Source organism: Rhynchophorus ferrugineus, unplaced genomic scaffold, assembly GCF_030347505.1.
Source record: "Rhynchophorus ferrugineus isolate W39M unplaced genomic scaffold, kcgeb_rfMv2 rfM1, whole genome shotgun sequence".
NCBI lineage: Eukaryota > Metazoa > Arthropoda > Insecta > Coleoptera > Curculionidae > Rhynchophorus > Rhynchophorus ferrugineus.
In genome coordinates, this window is record NW_027472580.1 from 20,922,261 (window position 1) to 20,948,472 (window position 26,212).

Genomic DNA, 26,212 nt, shown 5'->3' on the forward strand with positions numbered 1-26,212 from the left:
TTTAGTTTATTTTAGCTTTGACATATAACAAAAATTCTAAATAAAATAAAGAAACAAAAATAATATTATTAGCTATAATTTATTTTAGCATTGTAGTACATCTAATGTATATATTATTATATCATATAACAGCTATTTGAACTTTATCAAAACAAGCAAGGTGCCAAACAAGCAAGCCGAGTTTATAACCTGTAATTATAATTAATAATGTTTTGAAGAATTTTGCAGACGTTTGATAATAGAACGAATTTTGCAGACTGATTCAGCATTGTACGTCTTTTTAACTGAAATAAAATGTGAAGGAAAATATTGTCTGGTATTGAAACGAAATTATAAATGCAATAAGCAATACATTATACATCTTGATGATGTGGTTCACTGCTATTTTGGATAGACTATACTCTGTTCAAAGTTATTTTATACGTACGTCATTTTAGTTTGTTACGCGTTCGAACTAATCAGACAGCATTGTGTCTCTTTTTAACTAGAATAAAAAGAGAAGGAAAATATTGTCTGATTCTAAAACGAATTTACAAATTACGGCAATACATTAAACATCTTGATGACGTAAAAAACGTTGAATAGACTATAAGTTACGTTCGGCCAAAATAACTTTGTTTTAGGTTTATAATTTTTTGGAAATGTTGAGTTTTATGCTTGAAAACGAACATTTACTTTTCTTCTTTCACCAAATGAAAAAAGCTGCTGATAGTGATCATTTGCTGGTAGAGACTTACGGTAAGCATGCTACAATTATAAGAATGTGTGAAACGTGCTTTCGACAATTGAAATGAAGAAATTTCAACGTTCAGTAAAAAAACATCTTGGTTGGCCCAAAACGTTTCAATTGCAGGTGTTATTGGATGAAGGCCCAACACAAATTCGAAATTAATTGGTCGAGAACGTCATCGTTCCCTGAAGCTTTTTGACATTGATATTTTTCTGAATTTCATTGGCGAGTTGCTTTTTTGTGTTTATTTTCAACTTCATCTTCATTTCTAGTTGAATTAGGTAAGGTGTCACATCTGTCAAGACGGTGATATTGAAAAGTATTTGCTAAGCACTCAGCAAATAATTCGGCCTTCTCGCTATATTTTTGTCCTCTCTCCATTTTCTTTTCGAATTGCTGTCATAGTCTGTTAAGTTCTCGATAAATTCAGAAAGCATTTCATTTTTCACAATGCGAAGTTGTTGAGGCAGTTCATTTAATACAGTTATCGCTCCTTTGTTGCCATATTTTATTGCTTTACGCTTTTTTGTTAAGATTACTCATTAATTTCTCTTGATTTCTATAATGATTCTATCTATCGAAGAAATCAGCTTCCGCCTCATCTCATTTGCACAAGACTAGTTAGCATCTTTAGTCCATCATCAAATATGTTCCTTCTTTTTATGCGCCTCTGAGATTCCATGGAATCTACAAGTTGTTCACACATATTGTTTGTATAACTTACAGTGACATCAGTCCATTCCGCTCGTTTCTCTATCAGTTCCATCAGCAAAACATTTAAATTTGTGAACGCACAGTCTTATGTCAAGTCCCTTTGTAAATATGTTTGAGCATCTCTCACTTCATGTAGCACCAGTTGCTAAAGACCTATGACCCAACAAAGTCGCTACATCCGATCATGTGTTTAAGCTTTAATCTGTCTCTGTCGGGAAACAAACCGGGTTTAGTGAATGATTTGAGCAAGGAGAAAATTCATCTTTAGAATTTATTTGTTTAATTCTGTGCACTCCTGGATTCTTTTCAGCCATAAAAGTAACATTATAATATATTTGGTATTAACAGTTGCTTATATCGAGACCATCAACTTCAAGCTTGTTCAAAATCTTTTAAAGAAAGAGATTCCCCGATTTCGTCAAAGGATAAGTAATGAAAAATTGCTTGGTGCTCATTTCAATTGGTTGGAATCGTAGCATAAAAAATATAAAATTGTTCAGATAATGACAAGATATTACGATTTATTGTGAAAAGTGTCGCACGCTATGTACTACGCTATGCCAATTTTTTTTATAACATCTTTATTAGATACGCTTAGTACAATCTTCATTATTATTATTATCACAATTGATTTATTACTACTTTTCCTATGTGCTTGAATTAATTAGCAAGCAAGACGAGTGCGAGAAAATACATCAGTATGTATTCCTCAACTATAAAATTACAATTATTTATTAATTATTAACTTATAGCTATAGTTTACACTAATAATACACACTAAATGTTCACACAAGTTCGTATGGTTTTGTTCGTTTCAATCTCCTGACATCCTGTGCGCTGTCCAGCAGTTGTATTGCTTCCACGTTAGAATGATTTAGTAATCTTCTTTCGTGTTTCAAGGCGAAATCCTGCACAACTTCGCAAATCCATTTGATTTCCAGGTCATCGTGCAGTTCTTCATTGGTTACATAGCGATAGGCATTGGTAATCAATCGAAGAATCTTGTTTTGACAGCGCTGTATGACTAACTAATTTGAATTTTTAGTGCAACCCCATATTTGCACCCCATAGGTCCAAATTGGCTTTATAATTGTATTATAGATCAACCTCTATGATTTTAGATCAAGTTGAGAGTATCTTCCGACTAACCAGTATAGTTGTTTTATTTTGGTTCTAATGTGTTTTGCTTTTTGTCTAACGTGATGCTTCCAATTTAATCTACCGTCAAGATGGATTCCAAGGTATTTTGCTGATTCTGCTTGAGGAATCGGGCATCCATTGAGTGATATAATTAAGTTTTTATTATTTCGCCTTAATGCAAAATTAACGTGGACACATTTTGGAGCTCTTAAGTTGAATTTTCTTTTTGTCATTCTTTTGTCCATTTGTAGATTTTGTTGACTGCCACTTGCACTTTTATTATTGCCCTAGGCAGAGATATATCTTTTGCCATAATAACTGTGTCATCAGCAAAGGTTCCAAGAAGTGTTTCTTTTGTTGTTGGAATGTCAGCAGTGTAGAGCAGATACAGGAGAGGTCCTAAGACGCTACCTTGTGGAACTCCAGCCGAGATATTTTTAAATGTCGAGAACGCCATTTCGTGCGATACTCTAAATTTTCTTCCGAATAAATATGACTCCAGCAATTGACAATAGTTACGCGGTAACAATTTGCTCATCTTCGCTATGCCAATGATTCATCTAATTGTCCGGACCTGGCACCAAGTGGCGAACTATTTTACTAGTGTAAAATATGCCTCAAAAAAGGCTTGTGAAAATCAACTTACAGAGTTATAATGAACTTACAATAGGGGTTGATATATAATGAATTCCCTTCAATTAAGACTTCAATTCAATTTAGTGCAATTGAATGGATATATTTTTAATAGTGATATATTACCTGACGCACTAGTTATTTTCTCATTTTCACATAACAACTCGTTGATCATCATTTCCCGGAGTTTTTCTTCTTCGGCTAAACTTAATTGGTAATTGCTTAATTTCCTGGCGAATCTTAAACTAAAACAACTTAATGTTGATTTCAAGTACAAAATGTTCTTGCAATAAAACAGCCTGCCCGCGTCATTAACGACGTCGAATATACTGCCAAAAGTCGCAGCGGATTTTTTCTTCTCGTTTTACCCTAGTTAAAAATGGGTAGAATGCTGTTTAATGCGTCGGAACATGTAACCGAATCGGTCTTTAAAATTCAATTTGTGTTGGTACTGGTCAACACTGTTGTCAAATGTCTCCAAATTTCTTCATAACCTAAGGGATAATAATCAGAGGTTACAAACATGAAAACTTTCTATTAAACCAAATTCTGACCAAAATGAATGTCGTCAGCACGTCGTAATGTTAACGCTAGGGATATGTCGATGAGAAAGATGGGAGATATTCCAAAACAAAAGTTGATACTTTTCTTCGAAAACCACTGATATTAATATATATTCTATATTCTAGTTTGTAATTTAAAGTTCGATATATTATTTTAAAACTATCGATAGTTTGATAAAAATATTGAAAAATATCGGGCCAGACAATATCCATATATCGGCAAAAAAATATAGGCGAAAATTATCGATATTATATCCAAAAAAATTGTTTCCCAAGAAAATCCCTATTTGCCGCATCGAATTTTACTTTTCCAAATCCAGACACCACACACTAGCCGAAGTGGTAATTTTTTTTTGGTCTCGAACCGGGTAGGGGAATCCTGTTACGGATACCTGGTCGGGAAGACCCGCAGGAATAAGCGAGTTGGACTTGTTATGTGGAGACTGCCTCTGGGCTACCCACTAAACCCCACCCTATCAGCTGATCCAATAACCGCAGTGGTAATGGTTATTTGGTTAGCGACACTTATCTCAGCATAGGCTAGACTCTATGAAGATAATCGATTTCTCGTACAAATCCGAGGTTTGAAGCCCACACAGAGCCTCTAATCTGGATGAGTGGTGGACAGTCTTGCAGTATGTAGTAGACTGTAGTAAGGGCAAGGTGACAAAACTCAAAGTGAGCAGGCGGGTTCGAAGTCATCAAGTGACGGTGCGAGAAACGACATTGACCGAATCTCAATAGATTCATAGCTCTGGCATAGTGACGAAGGGAAAGAAAGTCAAGAAGGGAGAAAAATTAGTTTTGATTTCAAAAAGCTTGTTGGGACTGGGCGTTGTACCTCGTTCTTGGTGAAACACGAAACGAATGGGATAAGATCAATATGGATACAAATATTTGTGAGGGGAAGGAGAGAAGAGGATATCGATTTAGTCGCACTAACCGCGCTTGTGGTTTGTAATCTCTAATTATTATCACTATTAGAAATTAGATATATTCTTTTACAACTATCGATGATAGTTTGAAAAATATTGAAAGATGTCCGCCCAAAAAATATCCATATATCGGACAAAAAAAAGTTAAACAAATTTTTCCAAAAAATATATAATATTACGTACGATATTGACTTTTCGTTTATAAATGTTTCTTGTGGTTTGTTTGGTTTATAATCTCTAATCATTATCTCTAATATTTTGAAGAATTTTGCAGACATTCAGCTACATGGCCGACTAGCATCAACCCAAATTGTATAAACTGATTCAGTTATATCTTCCGACGCATCAGACAGAATTATATAATTTTTATTTATGATAAAATAAAAAGGAATAATTTGCTCGGAATTTAAAATGAATTTTACACTTATACAAATAGCACTTGGCAGTAAATTCCACGTCATCTATGACGTGCATGAGCTGTTTTATTGGACGTGAATAATACGTTAACTATTCTTACTTATTCCCAGCTGTGGCATCTGGCGTTTTCAAGTTATCACCAAATAGAGTTTCCGATGATCGTGATTTGGTAACTCGGTATGAAAACAAACTGTCGGTATCCGTATCATTTTGTCGACTTCGATACAGATGTCTTTCAGCGGCTTTCCTTATATTGCCATATTCGTAGAGTGGCACTTCATTGGACAACTCACTATGACACCTTTCAGGCGTGTTATTATCCCCTATAATTCAATGGTATAAAATAAAATATCAATAGAAAAAAGAACACTCACTAATTCCAGATAAGGGAAAAATATCGCTAGTCTCCCAGTTCTGACCTAAAATATAATTCGGGGTAATAGCTGAAAACCAATTTTTACCTACTTACACGATAGTCAGATGTGTATATTAAGCATAGTGATACATGCTGTGCAAAACACAAAAACTACACTATGATCAATAGATATGGTTTAATTTAGTTCAAGGCTTACAGTGTCTTTATTTCTTACCGGGTACAAAGTCAACTGACGAAGCTAAACCCGAATCACTGGAGACCATCTCCCGTCTATCTTTTGTTGTCCTGGTCGCTAGTCTTCCTTTATGAGATTGATTAAAATTACTTAAGCTTCTCCAGCACTTCTCTAGATCCACTTCGGGCTTATATATCTCTGACGCTTCAAATTGCTGATTAATCTTCGGTACCACGTAATCGGAAACGGTAACCGTTAAATGTTTCGGCGACTTTTCGTTATATAAATCGAGTGCGACTGAGGATCTCCTCCCATATTTGGCTGAAGAATTAGGCGTCGTTCTAAAATATCAAAATTCGAATTTTACACCACACACAATCATTTTAATGTGATATTTGCATTGGTTCTAACTAGCGTTGGGAACTATCGACGGAAAACAGTCGAAACAGTCGATAGTTCCAAAACAGTTGATAGTTAAAAAAATACTATTTTCAGTTAAATGCACGGTTCGACTGTTTTTATTCCATTCGTGATGTCAGACGAAAATGTACGAATTCTTGTCTGTATAAAATGTGAGATAGGAAAGGATGAAGATAAATGCTTGGAGCAGTTAATTTTAAATGTCTTTATATTCTCCAATGGTAGTATAAGCGAGACAGAGATGTATATATATTCATTCACGTGATAACTTTAAAAAAGAAAAGGAAATCAAAATTACTAATTTCTATTATCATGTAATAAATAATATAATTTTAAAGTAAGTAGGATTACTTTTATACTGAATGTTCTGTGGATGTGTAAAAAGGAATGGAATAATAACACCACAAATGTTTTAACGTGTTTTAATATATTAATTGCTATTTTTAAATAACATAGCATAATAAATATAAATAGTACAATACAACTGAAATAAAACCTAAAAACTAAAGATTTTCAATAACCATAACTACTAAATAAAATGTAAACGTATACCTAATCATTGAAAAATCTAATCCATGATGAATCTAAAAATGATCGTACAATAACTACCAGACCCTTTTTAAATAAAAGTTTTATTTATTTTTGAACGGAAATATTTTTAAATTACTGTGAATATTAGCATATTCAACTTTTCTCCCGTGAGGCGATAATTATTTGCTCAGATTTTGAAAAAACTCGTTCCCAGGGCACAGATGTTACGGGTATAGAGGAATATTTTACGTGTAACTGATATAATTCGGGTAGTTTCATTTTATGGGTTTGCCAAAAATCCAATGTGTTTTCTAAACGCCCAATAAATGGAATTTCCAAATACTGCTAAATCTGTAAAGTTGCTGCAGCATTTGGAGTAATTACTTCTTTCATTCTAGCCATTTTTTTATCAAAATACCTCTAGATGTCAATACATTCTTGGTCAGTAGTTTTGTCTCGAATTTCGAGTTGTGGAACTATATTTGTATTTTTTGAACTTAGAATGGAAGATACCTTTTTTGTAATAACTTATTGTATCACCTCAGCATTATTTGCAATACCAAATTGAATTCCACAGGCACAAAGCATAAAAGTGACGCTACAAGTGTTGAAGCTTGTGTAAATAAGGTCAAGAGTACAGTTTGTTATATAAGCTTCAATCTCAATTTCTGGATAGGTACTCCACTTTAAAGGAAAAATACTTTATATTAATCATAATGAATAATAGACAATATGAAATGTTAAACAATATAGCCTTGATTTTATATCTCTAATACCTCTCTATCTCAAAATACCTCTAGATGTCAATACATTCTTGGTCAGTAGTTTTGTCTCGAATTTCGAGTTGTGGAACTATATTTGTATTTTTTGAACTTAGAATGGAAGATACCTTTTTTGTAATAACTTATTGTATCACCTCAGCATTATTTGCAATACCAAATCCTGCTTTGAAAAAGTTGAACACATTCATTGTTAAGATAGTCCATTCGTTAACAAATAAAAACTGTGGTGCTCTTCTTAATAGCCAACAAAATAAATTGTTGAATATTAAAGTAGAGTTTTCCTATCAGAAAATGTATTTATTACAAATATTTAAAATACTTTATTCGCCTCTTTACGGTTAATATTTTTAAAAGAAATTTAACAACTGCTACTGTAAAAAATTCTTCAAATCTTTTGGATCTATGCAATTTCTGAAACCTTTGGAACCTAATTTTAATTTTCAAAACTTTGGGAAAAAAGTTAAGTTTAAAAAGAACGTTCAAAATCAGTCGAATGAACTAGTAGAACCGAAAATAGTAACTAAAAGTAAACGACTGAAACAGTCGATAGTAAATAGTAATAAAATCAGTCGGACCGAAAATAGCGACTGGAAACAGTCGACTGAAAACAGTTACTAGTAAAAACAGTCGAACCAAAAATAGCGACTGAAATAGTCGATAGTAAAAAGTAGTCAATTACTGAACAGTCGATAGTCGATTTCATTCGATTGTGCCCAACATTAATTCTAACGTACCATTATATTTTGTTGCTGCACGCTATATATTAGATGCTTACATGTATTTTGATCAGCGAGATCTATTGATGAAAATGCGAAGCATAAATGTAAACATCTGTTAAACAATCTAATCTAATTGTTAAATTCGATTGTTTTGATATTTATTTAGATAAAATAACAGTTTCTCATTTGGTATTATTGACTTATTCAATGTATAAATACGCTAATCATGAACCATCAAAATTGTACTTTCGACATTCACTTTTGTAGTTTCATTTGAGATCACTTTTAGAAACGTATCCATTATATCCCAATTATCAATTTTGGTTTCAATGATTTGAAAATAGTCATTTTGATTCAAAGACCAGTAGTATGTTTTATTATAGAAGATATCAAATGCGAATATCCATTAATTTTCAGGGGTTTGAAAGTTCTAGCGACTTTGATATCGAGGTCGTCTAGTATCATTGTCTATAAAATTATTTATCAAAAAAAGCTTTGCATTCATTAAGATGTATTGACTTTAATGCTGTCCTTATTTAATATTTTTATCACACAAAACCCATAACCTATTCAATCTCAACTGCGGTGCTTGCAAAGGAATTGTTGATTACATATCTAGCAATAAAGATGGAAAGCTATAAAAAATGCCAACATTTTGAAATTGAAAAGAGAAAATAAATAAAGTACAAATTCATTCGTCATTTTGATTTGAATGATAATGAGCGACCTGGAAGATTAGAAAGACAATTAATAGCAAGACTTGTTGGATGTTTAAACTGTCAAAAACCAATAGTAGCTAGTTTTGGAGAATCATAGAAGGCATTAGGTAAACTTCGGTAGTTTTCGCCTGAGTTTGCCACATGGCCTTTTACAAACAATCGAGAGCTAGAGTCCAACGAACTACAGTGGTCATTTTCGGTATGACCTACACACACCATAACCTTGCCAGTCGACTGTTGCTCCCACGTTTTGGAGTGGATTCATCGTGTGCAGTCCACTCAGATGACTGTCGATTGAACTTCGGAGTAAAATGATGCTGCCATGTTTCATGCATTGTCACATATCGACGCAAAAACTCGGGTTTATTACGCTTGATCATCTCCAAATACTACTCCGAATCATCAACTCGTCGTTGTTTTTGGTCAAAAGTAAGCGACATCCACTTTGCACAAAGCTTTCTCATACCCAAATATTCGTGAATGATATGATGTACACGTTCAGTTGATATCTTTAGAGTGTCTGCTATTTCATTCAATTTCAATTTACGGTCATTCAAAATAATTTTGTGGATTTTTTTAATGTTTTCGTCGGTAACAACCTCTTCTGGGCGTCCACTGCGTTCATCTTCTTCGGTGCTCACTTCACCACGTCTAAACTAAGCATACCAATCATTGATGGTTTCTGCTTCCTTTTTATACATTTTTTTCACAATAACAAAACACTTGCTTCACTCAAAATGTTATAATTCACAAACTAATGATCCGACAGCTGTCAAATTTATACACGCATCTTTTGAGGGTTAGGGCTAACTAAAAATCATATGGATTTAATTCTAGTAGCGCCATCTATGTGCCAGGTCGAGGACTTTTCAAGTAACCTGTTACATCTTTTGACTGTAATCGATAAGGAATTCATAAGAGTGTATCAAAGGGTGAAGGACATTCAAAACTCCAGGAAAGTATTAAAATAAATTATTATTGCCCGGATGATATAAAACTGATAGAAAAGGGTTAAAAAAATGTAATACATAATACATTAAACCACATGTAAGACATAAAAATGACTTGGGTAAGATATTCCTATTATAATTTAGCTACTAACAATTTAACTGCTATAAACTAGCTGCTAAAATTCCAACGAAAGCTATAGTGGATTAAATCCGAGAGAATTTAAGCAATGACAATTTGGAAAGACTACATTTATTTATTAATGTAAAGATTTACACAATATTCAGGAAGCAAACCGTTTGAATTCCACGGGCACAAAGCATAAAAGTGACGCTACAAGTGTTGAAGCTTGTGTAAATAAGGTCAAGAGTACAGTTTGTTATATAAGCTTCAATCTCAATTTCTGGATAGGTACTCCACTTTAAAGGAAAAATACTTTATATTAATCATAATGAATAATAGACAATATGAAATGTTAAACAATATAGCCATGATTTTATATGTGTAGATTCTACACACGATATGTCCATATACATTTGAAATGCATTCCTTGCTTGAATTGAATGAATTGCGATGCGATGCAGTTTGGCTGGGACCATCTGGAATTTGCCACCATTAAGATATATTATTGAGTGACTGTAAAGATAAATAGATGCTTGTGTTTTTACATATTAACTGGTTGACCTGGCAGACTTCGTACTGCCTCAATAGATAAATAAAAGATCTAATAATCTGTAATTAATTTATTTTCGATTAATTACACATGATGTTTCATACTTAAAAAACAGTTTTTCTGAAATACAGGCTATTTATAAGGTTATTCAATTAGATATTTACAGACACATATAGTTATGATAATCAATTTAAAGCTTTCTGATTATAAAGTTTTTCTGAAACTATATTTTTTGTTTTGTTTTGAGGTGCGTAAATAAACAAAGGTGACGATTTTCCGACGCGCGAACACGTGACTTGTAATTGTCCATGCACCAAGCAGGGGACCTCAAAGTTGATTACGCAAACCAACGCTTCCAACGACTGACCTTGACATTTACTTATGGTCATCGCAAAGGCCAGACGTACTGAAAATTGTAAACGTTTAAAATCGAATGGTAAATCAGTTGGAATCATCGGTACACGCGGAATCAAGACCTCCTCTCCTTTGTATTTTCCCTTTATGATTGTTGCCTCAATGACGTTATTCATCATCTTTTTCACAGCCAGTCTTGTTCCATTGCACAGTCGAGGTTGATTAATGTTACGCAGCATGATGACAACTGGTCCTACTTTTAACTTCAAATTGTGAGGTGGTAATACAGGCAATTCCAGTGAATTTAAAAACTCCGTGGGATAGTTTACTACGCCGTCCTGGTTCATAACGGTGTCGACTGATTTGAAGGAAACCACCTGTCCCGGAAGAAAATTCTGAATGGTCGCATTGTGATTCTCGAATTTCGAATCCTTGACTTTTTTCCTCCTAACCATTTTCTAAATGGACTGCCAATGGACTACTGTAGGGTGTCTTTCATGGATCGCAAATGAAAATATACGCCAAATTGCTACGTTGTTACTTACCTAACGACCCATCTGGTACTGTGATATTGGGTCATTTGCATTGGTTATAGCGAAGACGGCCATATCGCTACTTTTGTTAACATATTTACATATGTACTTTATCGACTTCACAGAGTTACAATATTCCACATTGATGTGAATCTTAAAGGCTTTGGATAATATTGGCGAGTTTGGCATGATCCAACGATTATCTACATCAAAATTTTGTCCTCTTACCTTCACAACTACCGATCGCCCATTGTCCGCAACTATTCGCCGACGATACAATGGGTATCCATTATTTCCCGTTATGGTTTCAGCAATCAGGTCTCTTGTGTATCGCTTGGAACACTTGTCGTCAACCATACATGGTGAATTGTAGTTAAAAACTCCGCAAGGTCCACGTATCATGTGTTTGGTAACTACTGCATGCAATTTTGGGTCAACTATGGGAAAGTGAGCATGAAATTGTCCTGTATAATACGTGTAGCCCAAATGATGTCATCTGGAAATAGCTGTTATATTTCTGACCAATTGTGGCAATTTTACTTTGCCTTCAGCGCAACAAAATCCACTAGACTCGCCACTCTATTTTAACTCCTTGCAATATTTACAAATTATTGTCATTTCCCAAATTGTTACCGATTTGTCGGTACACTAATCTATTGCCGCAACATAGTGGAATGCAGCTCGTTCCAAAACCACAGGAGCACTGTGTCTGCGGAATCGCTCAATTTCATTATGTCCTGCTCGCTCTTGTTGTGTTTGATCTGCACGAACTCATTGCATTATAAGCCTATCTACTTCATTGTCACTCTCTACAGAACGCAATTCTGACATAGCAATACGACTATATTCTTGATCTGTCTCTCTCTGGTAATCAGTGCGGTTAGCACGTGAGGTAGCTCTTCGCACATTTGATTGACTGCGACGACCTAAGTCAGGTTGTCTTCTCCTCGGCATCGTAAATTGTAATTAATCAAAGTGAGAAAAGTTCTCGCGCACTTAGCAGTAAAGTGTCATTGTCACAAAAAATCAACAAGAAAAAGAGCACATAATTTGAAATGTCACTATCACAAAGGATCATCGAAGTTTAGAATGTTCTCGCGCACGTAGATTGTCGGTTTCGATTCTTGACATCAAAGAAAAAACAAAAATTTTGTTTTAATTTAATTTCGAACATTTTCATAGTTATTCGCCTTTTAAATCTTCCCTGAACTTCCACAAATAATTCAAGACCAAAATTATCCAAATCGGTCCAGCCGTTCTTACATTATAGTTATCTTACATATTGTTTTATTTTCTTTTCTCTATGTCTTTGTCTTTATGTTTATAAAAAGTTAAGTTATAAGTGTCTTGCTAAGAGTGCCACAATGAATCATTTTGAAATATTCAAGTTTCATCAAGATACACAAGTTCAAATAGTTTATCTTCCTTGGTCTTATTTCATGCTTTAAAAATTGAATTATTTTTTAGGTAATGTCTGGAAGTTCCATTAAATCTCTCCGAGGGTTATCTTTACACTATTTAAACCCTATGCCCTGTAAAAGTATATGAAAGGATGTCTTACATCCTTCATATAGTAACAAAAAAAGTGTAAAGACAATATAAATTGATCAAAAAAGGTAAAAGTTGCAGTAGCATTCGATTAGGTTTTGTTGGTCATTATATTTATTAATAATTAATTGCAGATATATTGCTGGTCGAAAATGATATTCCATCAAAAATTGTTTGGATATGTGGAAGGAAGAATTGTAACCATAACACCTTCGGTTTGGATGAACTCGATAAGACATAAAAAGGACAAGAGGAAGTAATTAATACAGACAGATATTTAGACAGATTAGAAATTAACAGTTTAGTAGTAATTGAATTGGACAGTGAGTCAGAAAGTGAAAGTGACTGAAGGAAACTTTTAGGATATATGATAACGCTGTGCAATGCTGGAAATTCCTGAGACAGAATGATGAGAGTGGAAACAACTAAAGGTAGCACATAATTAATTGAACATAACTGAATAGAAAGTGCTATTGCAGGGCGTGAAAGATTTGTGTGCACAGATGTTTGAGGAGAGAATGAATACTAACTGTTTTGTAGATATGGTAAATGCGTTAGACAGAATTCAGAGATGAATTTTATGAAGAATGGTGTACACAGATAGCAGCAGAAAAAATTAAATATCCAGTGATACCAAGATATAAAGAAATAAGAACTAAATGTAAAAAGGTAAATATGCTCTCGAATGAAAGTAAAATATGTTTCTCAGATATACAATTGTTAATTAGGTGGATTAGGCCTACAGGGGGATACCACTACATAAAAAAACGCGCCTAGAAAGTCTACCTCATGGATGGTCTGGAAAAACAGTTCAATGTAGACAAAACAAATCTAACCTACAAACTATTATACCTGTGTTCTTAATTGTAGTTTTATGTCCTTCGATATTATCGAATATGTAATAGATTTACTATAATGTTAAAATAAATTATATTTGATAACATTTTTATTCAATTATTTTATTTAGATTAGAATTTTCTTGCATGTCAAGCTGAATTTCGACGTCACAAATGATGTATTACTAAAGAAACTTTGAATAGACTATATATTCTTCAAATATACAAATATAAATATAATTTTCAGAAAGTGGCAACGTTGCAATTTCAAATCCTTGTGCACTTGCACTTTTCAAAAGAACCATCGAACAGTTTAACAGTACATCATTGAGAAAATAACATCCGTACAAATAGATTGAAAATGCTATTTCAAACCATTTCATCATTCAATTCAATTTTCTGTAGAGTATTATGACAGGCGATGAAATATGGATCTATTATGACAATCCTCCTGAGCGCAAAAACAATGCACCACCAGGTGTTGCTGTGAATATGGTGGGATCAGCAAGGTGTAGTGCATTACGAGCTGCTAAAACCGAATGAAACTGTTACTACAGATATCTACCGACGTCCTCTAGTTTAACAACACTCGACCACACGTTGCAAAGGTTGTGTTGTGTTTCTGATTATAACCCGTTTAGATCTATATATCCTATCATAAACCAACATCGTTCTTTCTATAAGGTATCGTCATGTTGCCAAAAAGGTGGGAATAAGTTGTAGAAAATGATGATAAATATTTTGGTGAATACATATTGTACATTTTTTTTAAATAAATGTTTTCTTAAAATGAATAAAAATGATCATAATACATACAAGCACCTGATGTCATCAATATACATTATTGTGATCGCAAAATAAGACGTATATATATATATATATATATATATATATATATATATATATATATATATATATATATATATATATATTAATAGCAAAATTCCTTATATTATTCAAACAATGTTAAAATTACTGAATAAAATTTGCCAATGACGTCACCCATACGCACTTCGACCTTTTTCGATTAGGTTTTCAGATAGAACCAAATCCGATTCATGCGGATGACGTTATTCGCAAATTCAATTAAATAAATTGACAATAAATGACATTTTTGTCAAACTTTAACTTTTAAAGATGACAGTTGGGGACGGATTATTATACGGTCAATGCATACGTTTACAAATTTGACCATTTGTGCATCAGATGATAGTAAGACCGAGTTATATATACATTCAAATCCTTTCTACCCAATACAAACAATACCTAATATTTTAGTACGTCTAGTCTAGACTTGTTTTCATAACTTCATAGTGCTTGATAGATGAATAGTATAAGTAGGCTAAGTAGATTTTTTATTCTTAGTAATTATATCTTAATGCTTATTTGTCGAATTTAATTATTTAAATTTTAACTTTCTAACTTCTTCTGTTTCTTCAAGTTCTTTAAAGAATAAAACAGTATTATTTTAAATTTAAAATAACATATGACTATTGACTATTAAAAAAGTGACGCTTTCCAAATGCTTTCATTTACATTAATGTAATAAACTTGCAGTCATACCATGTATATGTTAAACTGTCTACAAAATATGTAAAAAACTTGTAGATAATTAAAGCCAGATTTACTATTCAATTTTATAAGGCCTAACAGGGCAAATTTGATCAGATTGCTAAAGACAAAAAGCAACCACATCAAAAATTGATCATCGCCTTCCAAATATTTTGAAAAAAAAACAATGACCAAAACAAGTTGTATTAGTTGATTTTTCTTAAATCAACTAATACAAAAAAAAATTAATTTCTTTAAACTAAACGAGTCTCTAGAAAATAAACTCATATGAATTTTATATGGCGAACGCATTATACTTAATACGATAAAACAACCTTTGAACATTTATAATGATTTATATCGTTATTTATAATGTTTTCATATTGTAACGTTGGCCTTGATGCTATTAAATATTCCTAGATAGCTACTACCACAGATATAATTAATAGCTTGATCATACCTGCATTGCCAATAGTTTTAAAAAATATTAAATTATCATAGATTAAAAGATTTTTTAAAAAATCACATTCATTTACTTCAATTAATATTTGGTTTATTAAATTTATTATTATACATAATCAGCTAGCAAGAGCATTTGGAGATAAAAGGACGAATAAATCTGCAGCGAAACTAGAAAATATATTAATAGACTCAAACATATTAAATTTACAGAAAATAAGAGAGCAATTTTGTCACTTCAACACAGAAGTAAAAGCATTCAAACATTAGAAACCGCACGTGAAAAATTTCAGGTAATGTAGACTGAAGTTGTTGATATTACTCTAGTAACAATCAAAATAGTTATGTGTGACTCCATATAAGTTATTTCAAGTACAAGATGTTCATTACCACAAAATTTTATTTTTGACACTTTATTCCAGCTAAAGGTATCTTTCAGCATAAAATGCGATCTTATATTAATAAATAAGTGATAAAAGATAATTAGGAATATTATTTTGATAGTGGAGTTTGAACAAGTCATATTAATATTATCTTTAGTTTGAAAATATAAGAGATACCATGTCAGACTGGTTGTAATCTAGATATATCATTATTTTAATCAATAAACTTTAAATAGTTATTTATATTTTTAATTTTTTAATACTATTTGTGTTGCTTTTCAACGTTTTACTTACTGTTTAGATTCTCCAATTTTACCCTCACAATAAGGTATACGACTTGGAATATTAGAACTACTAAAGGCCAACCCAAATAAACCATGATCAGGAGAAGCTATTGAATTTCTTCTCGTTGGCTCTTCGAAATATTCTCGAGATAGTGTACTGCAAATCGATATAAACGCTTATGGTATCACATCATCATATAAACTTGTACCTTGTAATCTCTTCGAGCCATTTAGGAACCTGACTATCAGTCTTATTTCCAGATTTACGAGCAGTTTGGTCCGATTGTCCCAAATCACTTAAATTCGGTGTACTTTGTCCTTCCATTATTTAAGATTGCGCGTTTCTCGATTAAAAACTGTTACTTTTCACATTGTTTGAGAATGAAACTATAATTTTCACTTCAATATTCCATGAAGTTGCTTTTGACACTAACGTTTGTTATGGTGGAACGCCGCTTGGTTATAATCGTTGCTACGGTGACGAGTCTCCCAAAACTATTGGCGACTTTAAACCGGTGGTTTTGTGTGGGTAACGTTCGAGGGAAAATATAGGCCGAGTTTAAAAATAATATTTTATTATAGAAGATGTCAAATGTGAATATCCATTAATTTTCGGGCTTTTGAAAGTTCTAGCGAATTTAATATTGAGGTCGTCTAGTCATTGAATTTGTTTTTTAATACAACTAAGAAAATTTTGTTACAATAGCTCGTTTCCGATGTAGGTCATGAATGTTCGACATCGATTTATTTCGCATTCATCCCATTGTCTATAAAATTATTTATGAAAAAAAGCTTTGCATTCACTAAGATGTATTGACTTTAACGCTGTCCTTATTTAATATTTTTGTTATCACACAAAACCCATAACCTATTCGATCTACAACTGCGGTGCTTGCAAAGCAACTGTTGATTACATACCTAGCAATAGAGATCGAAAGCTATAAAAAATGCCAACATTCTGAAATTGAAATGAGAATAAATAAAGTACAAATTCAAAATAATTATTTACTATATTAAACAAAAATTGATAACATAAAAACAAGGACATATAGAAGGGGCCATTTGAAATGAAGAAAGAAAATTTATAAAGCAAAAACATAATAACAGGAAACATCTCGGTTCTTTTTAAAAAATATTACACTACCAAGGTTGATATTAAAATCATCTAAACAAAAACAGGACCACAAAATCGATTTAATAACAAATTGAAGTAAACTTTAATTGCATTAATGATTTTTAGGTTCGACTGCATAAACATACACATTGCGGCATTATTTAAAATGAAAATCTAATAAGAAAATGGAAAATGATACGTGCATTTTATTAATAAACTTCCAGATAAAATAGACTAATTGCAAAGATTGCGATCCTAGTTCCTTTGCAATTGGACTGGGTCTTTTATAGACTTACTGATTACTATAAATAATTGTTATAGCTATCTTTCATTATAAAAAAGAAATATTTATAGTAAAAACAATATTTTGAACGATCAAAAAATGTTCAGCGATTTGGAACCACCGACTATTTGAATATCATTTTTACTTAAGCTGGCTGAAGATATAACAAATTACAATTAAAAAACGAATAGTTTATATAGATGTTCTGCTTTTCTCATACGATGAAGTGCACTGCACAGCCATTGCCTACATCATTCCCATTCTGTTGTACCCGGGGGCTTCGAAGTGACGTCGTACAACACTCGGGAGATACCAGGGACTTTTTCCACTTCCTGAACCATTTTTTGCACGATCTAATAAATATAAACATTACGTTTAGTAACAAATATATATATATATATATATATATATATAACATATTGTAGTATTTTAAAAAAACTACTAAGGGGGTTCAGTGGAAGAATCCATTACTGTTGTTTAAGTGTATGATTAAGTTTCTCTTATAGGCCAAAACAAGTCGTAAATATTTTTTAAGAACTGTATAATAAAAATTAGCCGTAAATACCTTTGCTAGAAAAATCAACCATCTTATCAGCGTTAAAATTTACATTTCAGACTTGTATGAACAAAAAAGATCAATATTACAGGAAAATGTGTTGAAATTGCCAAATAAAATGAGACACAAATTGAACGATATTTTGTTTGTTCTTAATTTTTGTCAAAGTTTTTGTTATTATTTATATCGGAGAGAATTTGAATTGAAATTATTGGACGTGGGATTCCATACAATGAAAGGTATTTAGAGAGTGTTTCATTCATAGTTTAGGAACCTTTTTAGAACCTCCCATAGATGTATGTATGTTAAAATTTAAATAGAAACAAAATAATAAGGTGTTTCATATGAGATAGCATTAAAATCACACGAGTATTAAATCAAAAATGAAAAAGCCTTTATAACAAATGCTTAAATATTTGTATCAGTGTACCAATTTGTGGAAATACCAAGTTTCCAAGAATAATTTAGAATGACTAACAACAGAATAATATTTAATAGATGTGAATCTTTCCTTCCACTATTTCTGAGATTTCCAACTATTCATATAGAAGTAGGAATTCAATCAAGTAATTCTGTAACATGAGAAAGTTCGGTCACATGTTCAAAAATACTATGTAATACTCTGTAACTAGATCTAGCTTAATTCAAATTTTTAAATTTAGAGCATATTTTAATAAATAGTACACAGCCTGGCGACCAGAACATTTGCTCTTATAAAGAAGTATATTAAGAGGTAAACAGGCTTTTTTAACACGACACTGATTCGCTGTACAAAAAATTGCAGAAAATATTAGCTAGTCATGATTTCAAAACAAACGGTGGAAGCAAAGTTGTATATCTATTACAAACAAAAAGTCTTACATCGAGAGGCAAATCTCTGCCGGGAACCGCCGCAGAACCGGTCATAAAATCCTGGGTACAGAATGGCCTAAGAACAACAGAACGTTGACAGGAAGGTGTCCTCAGGGCCTGATCTCGATCAAAATGCAATGGAATCAATATGACGCCCATTTGATTGACGGATCCCATATGACCAGAATTTTGTAACACCTACGACAAAACACAAAAGAATTATCATAACATCGAACATATTTTGAAAAATAGAGCATTCTCTTACAGTCATAGCCACATCATCGCATTGTCTTAATGTAGCTAATACATTTCCAGTAAGGAAAGTGGGCGTTACATCTGGCAGAGGTTCTTTAACAATGCCGCCAAAAACATAGCACACCCTATTGACATTGCAGCAAACGCGCGGCATCAGTCTAGCTAAGAAAAATATGTCGCTCCAATCAGGTTCTTTCTCACTGGAAACGGCGACAGCATATGAGTAACTACGACAATCTCCCTGAACCCCAACAGTACGAAGGGGCAACAAGGTAGCTGCTAAGCGTTGCTTCGAAGATATTCGCCTTAGAACCGACCTGAAAACAAAATGTTACTACATATTAATACCGCTCCACACTTTACATAACATCAATAGCTACTTAATATATAATAAAATAAAACATAATTACCTTTCCTCCTCCGTCGTGACAGTCTCAACTCGATTTAACAGAGCATGTTTCTTTTGAAACATCTGATCAAATTCAACTAAAATTTTGACTAGCACTTGCGTTTCTGAGAAATTCTTCTCCATATAAGGTTCTTCCGCGCAAAGTACCCGTATAGCCAAGCCTGGTCCTGGGAAAGGATGCCTCATTACTATCTCCGCTGGAAGACCCAGGTCTTTGCCTATTACTCTAACCTAGAAAAATGAGTGTTAAAACATGAATCAACACTTCAGGGAAATAACTCACTTCGTCCTTATGAAAGTCTTTAAGAGGTTCCACGACACGACCTTCCTCGCGCAATTTTCGAATAAGCCCCGAATCATTGTGATGAGTTTTAATAGTATCGGCCTTTCCAGACGCTAATGCTGAAGCAGACTCAATTAGATCTGGCCTAAACACAAAAACGACATTCTACTGTAAACATGATGCGGTTTCCTGTATTGACTGTGACATATATACCTTAAAGTGCCCTGTCCCAATAGAACTTCCTCCGGTTTTAATTTAAGATCTGCTATAATTTCGTCTGAAATTTTCACAAATATATCACCAATGATTTTTCGCTTTTCTTCCGGATTTGTCGTTTGACACAACATTTTAGTGACGCGGGTCCGAGCATTGCCTAAAATATAATGCCAGTTATTAGTAACTTTAAACTACCGATGCAAATAATTTAATAAACTCTATAACGTCTTACATACGTCTAAAGTAGTTAGTCTTTAGTGTTAGTCATATAATATGGTTCAATTGTTCCCTTAAATTAATTGAATCATATTTTATAGACTAAAGTGGTGCTTTTGGAAATGAAACTTCAGTGACGTTTAACACTTTATAAATGGTCACCTTACCGCATTTCCCAAAACCTCGGTAGAAATCATTACAAACCTTCTTTATCTATAGGAACTACTGTACTGCCTTCAGAGAACGTTGCGGCTGCTTTAATAACTCGTAGAGTCAATCCGATTTTTTGAAGGGAGTCGTGTACTTTTGCGCTTTCGTTCTTCCTCATAAACCCGTTGTCTATGTGAATTGCTATGATTTGATCAGGCCGTAATGCTTTATGGAATAATGCCGCTGATACTGTACTATCTACACCACCACTAACAAGAAGAAGTACCTAAACAATGTTAAGAAAAACAAATTTTTATTAAATACGATTTAATGTTATGTTAAAGCTTTTGCTTGTTTTCAAAAACACTATTTTCAATAAGGGGGGGGGGGTCGATGTTGGCAGCTTTACTTGAATGACAATCATAATTGTCATAAATGGAAACGCATTAATTCACGAGACTCACTAGGTGATAGGAAGGCTCGTTGGTACGAGTTTTTTTTTTCGGAAACGATGTTGAAGAGGCTATTAACATTAACTACTGTAAGATGGCGTTACTGTAGCAAGCTCTTTGACTACCACAAATACGCCCACGCTGAGGTTGGCAACACAAGAGCATTTGTATCATGCGATTCCTGGTATAAAAAAGCGGCACGACTACGCCTTTCCCTCTTTCCTATTTCATTTCCTTGACACTTTCATATAACCTTGACATAATATAATATTCTATCCATCCTCCCGTCTGCCACATGTAGTCTTTAACATTGAAATAAACCAGTTTTATATCAAACAGTGTTTTCAGTTTCAGTGCAAATTCCTTCAACAAAATAGTAGTGAGTGTTTGAAGTCAATACACAAGGAACAAACGAATATTCCTAGAAAACGGACAACATTATAGACATATTGCATGAAAAATATGAATATATGGTTATTTTTGCTCGAATCTGTGCCACCATAAACAGGCGCAGTGGACATTGAAGCGATATTATATTTTCTACATAACAACATACACGGGCTTTACAAATATACTAAATCCGTTTAACACCTCACACACAGCCTATTTTCATATTATCTCAACAACGAGCCACCCTAAATGAACATATATGTGATTAACTAATGTATCCTGTATTACATATTATCTGAGGTAAACAAAAACAGTTTTACTTTAAGAGTGTGAATAATTATCCTTTATATATAATATAAACACGGAATATATATTTTAAATTTCGAGCGGTGACCTTCCGACATATTTCTTCATGATGCCAAAACTTCTGATCCTTATCAACAAAACATGAACAAAATTTGGAACATTACAATCAATGAAAGTTATTGTATGACGTCAGAACAGGGTCCATCAGGTCAATGCGTCAACATATCAGTATAGTTACCACACACGTGTGGTGTCTTGTATTGTACAGTCGACATGTGAGTCAACAATTTTCGTCACTTTTTGAACGTGTTTCGCTTCCAATGATGGCCTCATAACAAGAGAGTTCAATATTACTCCGAATATTGCAAATTAATTTTTATAGCAACTAGTTATTAAGGAATTCCTAACACCATCTCCCAAGGCTACGGCACTATTAGAAATATTATTATGATAAATAAACTTTACATATAAAATTTAAATTTGGATTTTTTTATGATATAAAAAATGCAAATTTAAATTAAATTAATGTATATAAACTAAATTAATGTGCAATTTAAAATATAAATCTAAAATCACAACTGGCGATTCTTAGAAATAATCACAGAACTGCCTAAATTAACATACATATGCGCCCTTTTGAACAATGGCATTTTGTTATTATTCTGCTAAAATTATAATTCCGTCACTGTAGAACTTTGCACGAGATTTCTGCACGAAAAACTGAAGCTATTTTTGAAAACCTTTTTTATGCCCCGCTATACACTTTTAAGAGAATATTATAGAGATCAGAACAATGGAACAAATAACATATGGAAAGATCTGGGATATAAAATGGTGTATCAAACCTTCCCAATCACTGAATTTCAGTAACGATGTGTGTGGTCTAATTTTGTTATGAAATTTGTTATGAAAAACAACGCCTTTCCTATATCCGACACTACTTTTCAAGAATATTCTAGAGATCTATATCTTATACCTTTCAGATGCGCTATAGTATGATTTCATTGAAAAATTATATGCCATTTTAGATCAATAAATTAGGAAAACCCAAAAATCCTTTTTTTACCAATCTCATATAATTAAAAATACTCCTTAACAAATAAAGACAAACCTTATTGTTGCCAACTGCTTCTTTGATATACTTTATACATTGCTCTTCTCGACCGTGAATAGTAAAGTTACCAGTGAGACCACAAATATCAAAAAGAAAATTTCTCAACATTATTTTACCGTTTGTGGTAAGATCAACCTAAAAAGGAATAAACAAACTTCAAACTAGAAAAGTTATTTTTTACTTAATATTAGCGTACCTCAGGATGAAATTGGACACCATACAAATTCATTTTTTCATTACTTATACCGGCTATGAAGGCTTGTGACTGAGCAATAGGTTTAAAATTGTCAGCAACCTTTTCTATAGAATCACCGTGAGTCAGTAAGACTTCTTGGCTTTTTTCTAAACCTCTGCATAAAAAATTGACATGATTATTACTATCATCCCTTTAATATTAAATGAAACTCACTTAAACAATAAACATTTTGTATTAACTTCAATTAAAAACTGGCCATCTTCTCTAGTATCTTTTCTTTGCACCGATCCTCCAAATTCTTTATTCAACATTTGCATACCATAGCAAATTCCTAAAACTGGTATACCTATTCTGAAAATGTCTGCATCATAACGTGGAGCATCTGCTGCATACACAGAACTAGGGCCACCAGATATTATGATAGCTCGGTATCCAGCTTCTTTAATATTGAAAGCTGGTGTATCAAGTGGTAATATATCTGACTCAACAGACAATTCCCTAACTTTCCGATCGATTACCTAAAGAATATATAAAATTAAAACATCAAGAAACCATTTTTAAAGACTGTCAATCATGGTGTAGCTGGAACTTTATAACTTCACTAGTCCCAGTTGTTACAAGAGTATTTTACTTTTGGAGAATTGTATCAACAACATAAAGTCAAATAATTATTAAGTTGCCTTCTTATTTCTCCTTTCCATAGTACATGAATATTTAATTACCTTTCCATATTGAGCACCAGCATCCAATATGCAGATTTTTTCTGGATTATGTCCCCCATTACTTTTAGTATATTGACCTTCTAAGTTTATATTGTGCATAGCTTTACTCCAACAACACTAAAAATTTTATTATGATTAAAATACAGTTTATTAAAGTATTATTCAAAGTGTATGTGTTATAATTACTGATGGCACTCTGATTTTAAAATGAACAACTGGAAACAGTATCTGTATGACTAAGATGTTACAACATATATGAAATTATTATTTTTAATGATATATTTATTTCATAATAGAATGATAAATATTTCAACATCAACATTGAAATAATATACAATCCAAGACAAACATGTTGCTACATTGTTTTTCATTATTGCACTATAAAGCACATAAATATCAATTTCATATTATAAAAAGTAATTTGAACAAACTATAAACTGACTTAAAGACGCCACACAGTATTTGTGTAAAAGTTACCAATAAAGATAAATTCATCCCCACTTCATTATACCTCTTGAAATTTTCTAGTTAAAAAGGCACCAAACACAAAGGAAAATAGAATAAAAATTGAAATTCTATTTTAATCTAAAACAGTCCATCTCTAAATTTAAACTGCGTGAGTGTGCATTTGGCACCTAAATTATTATTAAAATGTGTCAGGTGCTGCAGGTTCCTACAATGAAATAAACAAAAATATCTTCAATAGCCAGTATGCAACGTACAAGTCTATAATATCAATTAAATTGTAAAAATCGGACATTCAAACAAATCAAATAATCTACTTATCGGAATTGCATAAGGCCCTATTTAAATTTAAAAACCGAAATGTAAGGTTATGCGAACTAAGTTGGCATAATTAATATACAAGATTGAAGCATATTTTATATTGGCAATATTAAAAACAGAAGCAACACAAAGAAGGGTTATAATTTAGACAGCAAAAAAATCCGCAAAAAATGAAGTATTAAGATAACACAACCACTACCTACTTGAGTATCAAGAAGTATTTAAGTACTGTATAAATATGATTATGAGCACGTAATTGTAATCAGATATCAAATACCACAGTTCCTAGGCCTGCACAATATAACATAGAATAATTCATATATTTTTTTAAAACACACGTGCAATTATGCCATTAACAAAATAGTGTTTTGACATTAAGTACCATGACCTATACGGTCTCCTTATGGACTGATCTGTTTTCAATGAAAACTAAGACATTTGCAGAACATTTAAGCACCCACATGACAGAATATATCCAATCAATTTAGCTCCATAGAAAAACTTACCTGAATTCAAGAACAACAAGTAATTAAGAGTAAATAGTTAACTTTTGAGAGAATACGGTGAATTCACATCACTAAACACAAAAACGATGCGATTTTACCGGTCGTTCCGAAAAACTGTTAGGACCGATGACATTTAAATTTACAGACAAATGTATAGATGCCGCTATCGACACTACTTATATATAGATTTCTATAAAGAGTATAAGTCTTAATAATATATTTTAAACATAGATGGCCAGGAGGCTTTTAAATTGAATATGATTTGTTTTATTTTTTATTTTCAAAAGCTGTGATAGCTAATATTTTAAATTTCTAATCACGAAAAGATAACTTATTGAATCTACTATACATATAATTTTTTTTGTAATTGTTATGTGACATTTGAGGAATTATTGTAAAAATTATATTGTTATAAACCTAATTAATTTATAAAATGTTTAATGTATAAAATATACGGGTACCATAGAAATCAAAATGATAGACCGAACTATGAATTAAAGTTATTAAATTGTTGTAGATTCATCTTTTAATATACGTAATACATGTAGGTATTGCAGAATTTCAATGTATATTATACTTTAGAAATTATATGGAATGTTGTGTATGTTCAATAAGAACAAAAGGTATTTTCAAAATTACTTAAAATATTATTTTTACATCATTATTAAAAAAAAACGGCTCAAAAATATAATAATCTTAGAATAATATATAATCATCTTGGGTATTTAACCCCTTTTACTAATTAGTTGAAGCCAATTAGCTGAAATAAAAAAGTGGGCTAAATCAACAGCAATTCAAAAACAAAATAGACTTTCATCAATATACAATGCCGATATATTTTAACGTGCTAACGTTAAAATCGGACTCCTTTCTATGGGGATCGGGTTGCTCTAGACCTTAGAACTCGTCGACCCGAACAAACTGCCTGCCTTTCAGCCAGCCGTATCGATCCGGACTTCCCGTTGCGACCGCTTCGAAATTTT

At 32.5% G+C, this 26,212-nt stretch overlaps 2 protein-coding genes across 12 annotated transcripts in view; both read right to left on the reverse strand.

The window, feature by feature from the left end:
• LOC143205822 (protein KATNIP homolog) overlaps positions 1 to 16,889 on the reverse strand; it is a 34,716-nt gene extending 17,827 nt beyond the window's left edge. For 2 of the 4 annotated variants that reach the window (XM_076418844.1, XM_076418856.1), the window contains exons 1-6: positions 16,633 to 16,889; positions 16,434 to 16,580; positions 5,723 to 6,024; positions 5,507 to 5,551; positions 5,233 to 5,455; positions 3,344 to 3,462 (exon numbers count right to left, since the gene is read on the reverse strand). In XM_076418844.1, the coding sequence (XP_076274959.1) occupies positions 3,344 to 3,462; positions 5,233 to 5,455; positions 5,507 to 5,551; positions 5,723 to 6,024; positions 16,434 to 16,580; positions 16,633 to 16,748 (952 nt within the window). In that variant the 5' untranslated portion in view covers positions 16,749 to 16,889. The remainder of the gene's footprint in view (positions 1 to 3,343; positions 3,463 to 5,232; positions 5,456 to 5,506; positions 5,552 to 5,722; positions 6,025 to 16,433; positions 16,581 to 16,632) is intronic. The other 2 variants (XM_076418850.1, XM_076418854.1) reach the window with 2 other exon arrangements.
• A 525-nt stretch (positions 16,890 to 17,414) lies between these two features.
• Positions 17,415 to 25,368, reverse strand: bur (GMP synthase burgundy). 8 transcript variants are annotated; one of them, XM_076418861.1, is made up of 13 exons: positions 24,927 to 25,133; positions 24,415 to 24,610; positions 23,938 to 24,054; positions 23,429 to 23,733; positions 23,216 to 23,369; positions 23,017 to 23,154; positions 20,812 to 21,043; positions 20,389 to 20,548; positions 20,176 to 20,320; positions 19,894 to 20,123; positions 19,494 to 19,800; positions 19,238 to 19,426; positions 17,415 to 18,173 (listed from the first exon to the last, which is right to left on the reverse strand). In XM_076418861.1, the coding sequence occupies exons 2-13, from the start codon at positions 24,430 to 24,432 to the stop codon at positions 18,072 to 18,074; spliced, it is 2,097 nt and encodes a 698-aa protein (XP_076274976.1). In that variant the 5' UTR covers positions 24,433 to 24,610; positions 24,927 to 25,133; the 3' UTR covers positions 17,415 to 18,071. The 8 variants fall into 8 exon arrangements, with proteins under 8 accessions (XP_076274976.1, XP_076274982.1, XP_076274995.1 ...); XM_076418867.1 differs by lacking the exons at positions 24,415 to 24,610; positions 24,927 to 25,133 and adding an exon at positions 25,230 to 25,368; XM_076418880.1 differs by lacking the exon at positions 24,415 to 24,610 and having other exon boundaries at positions 24,927 to 25,134.
• Positions 25,369 to 26,212: the final 844 nt, after the last annotated feature.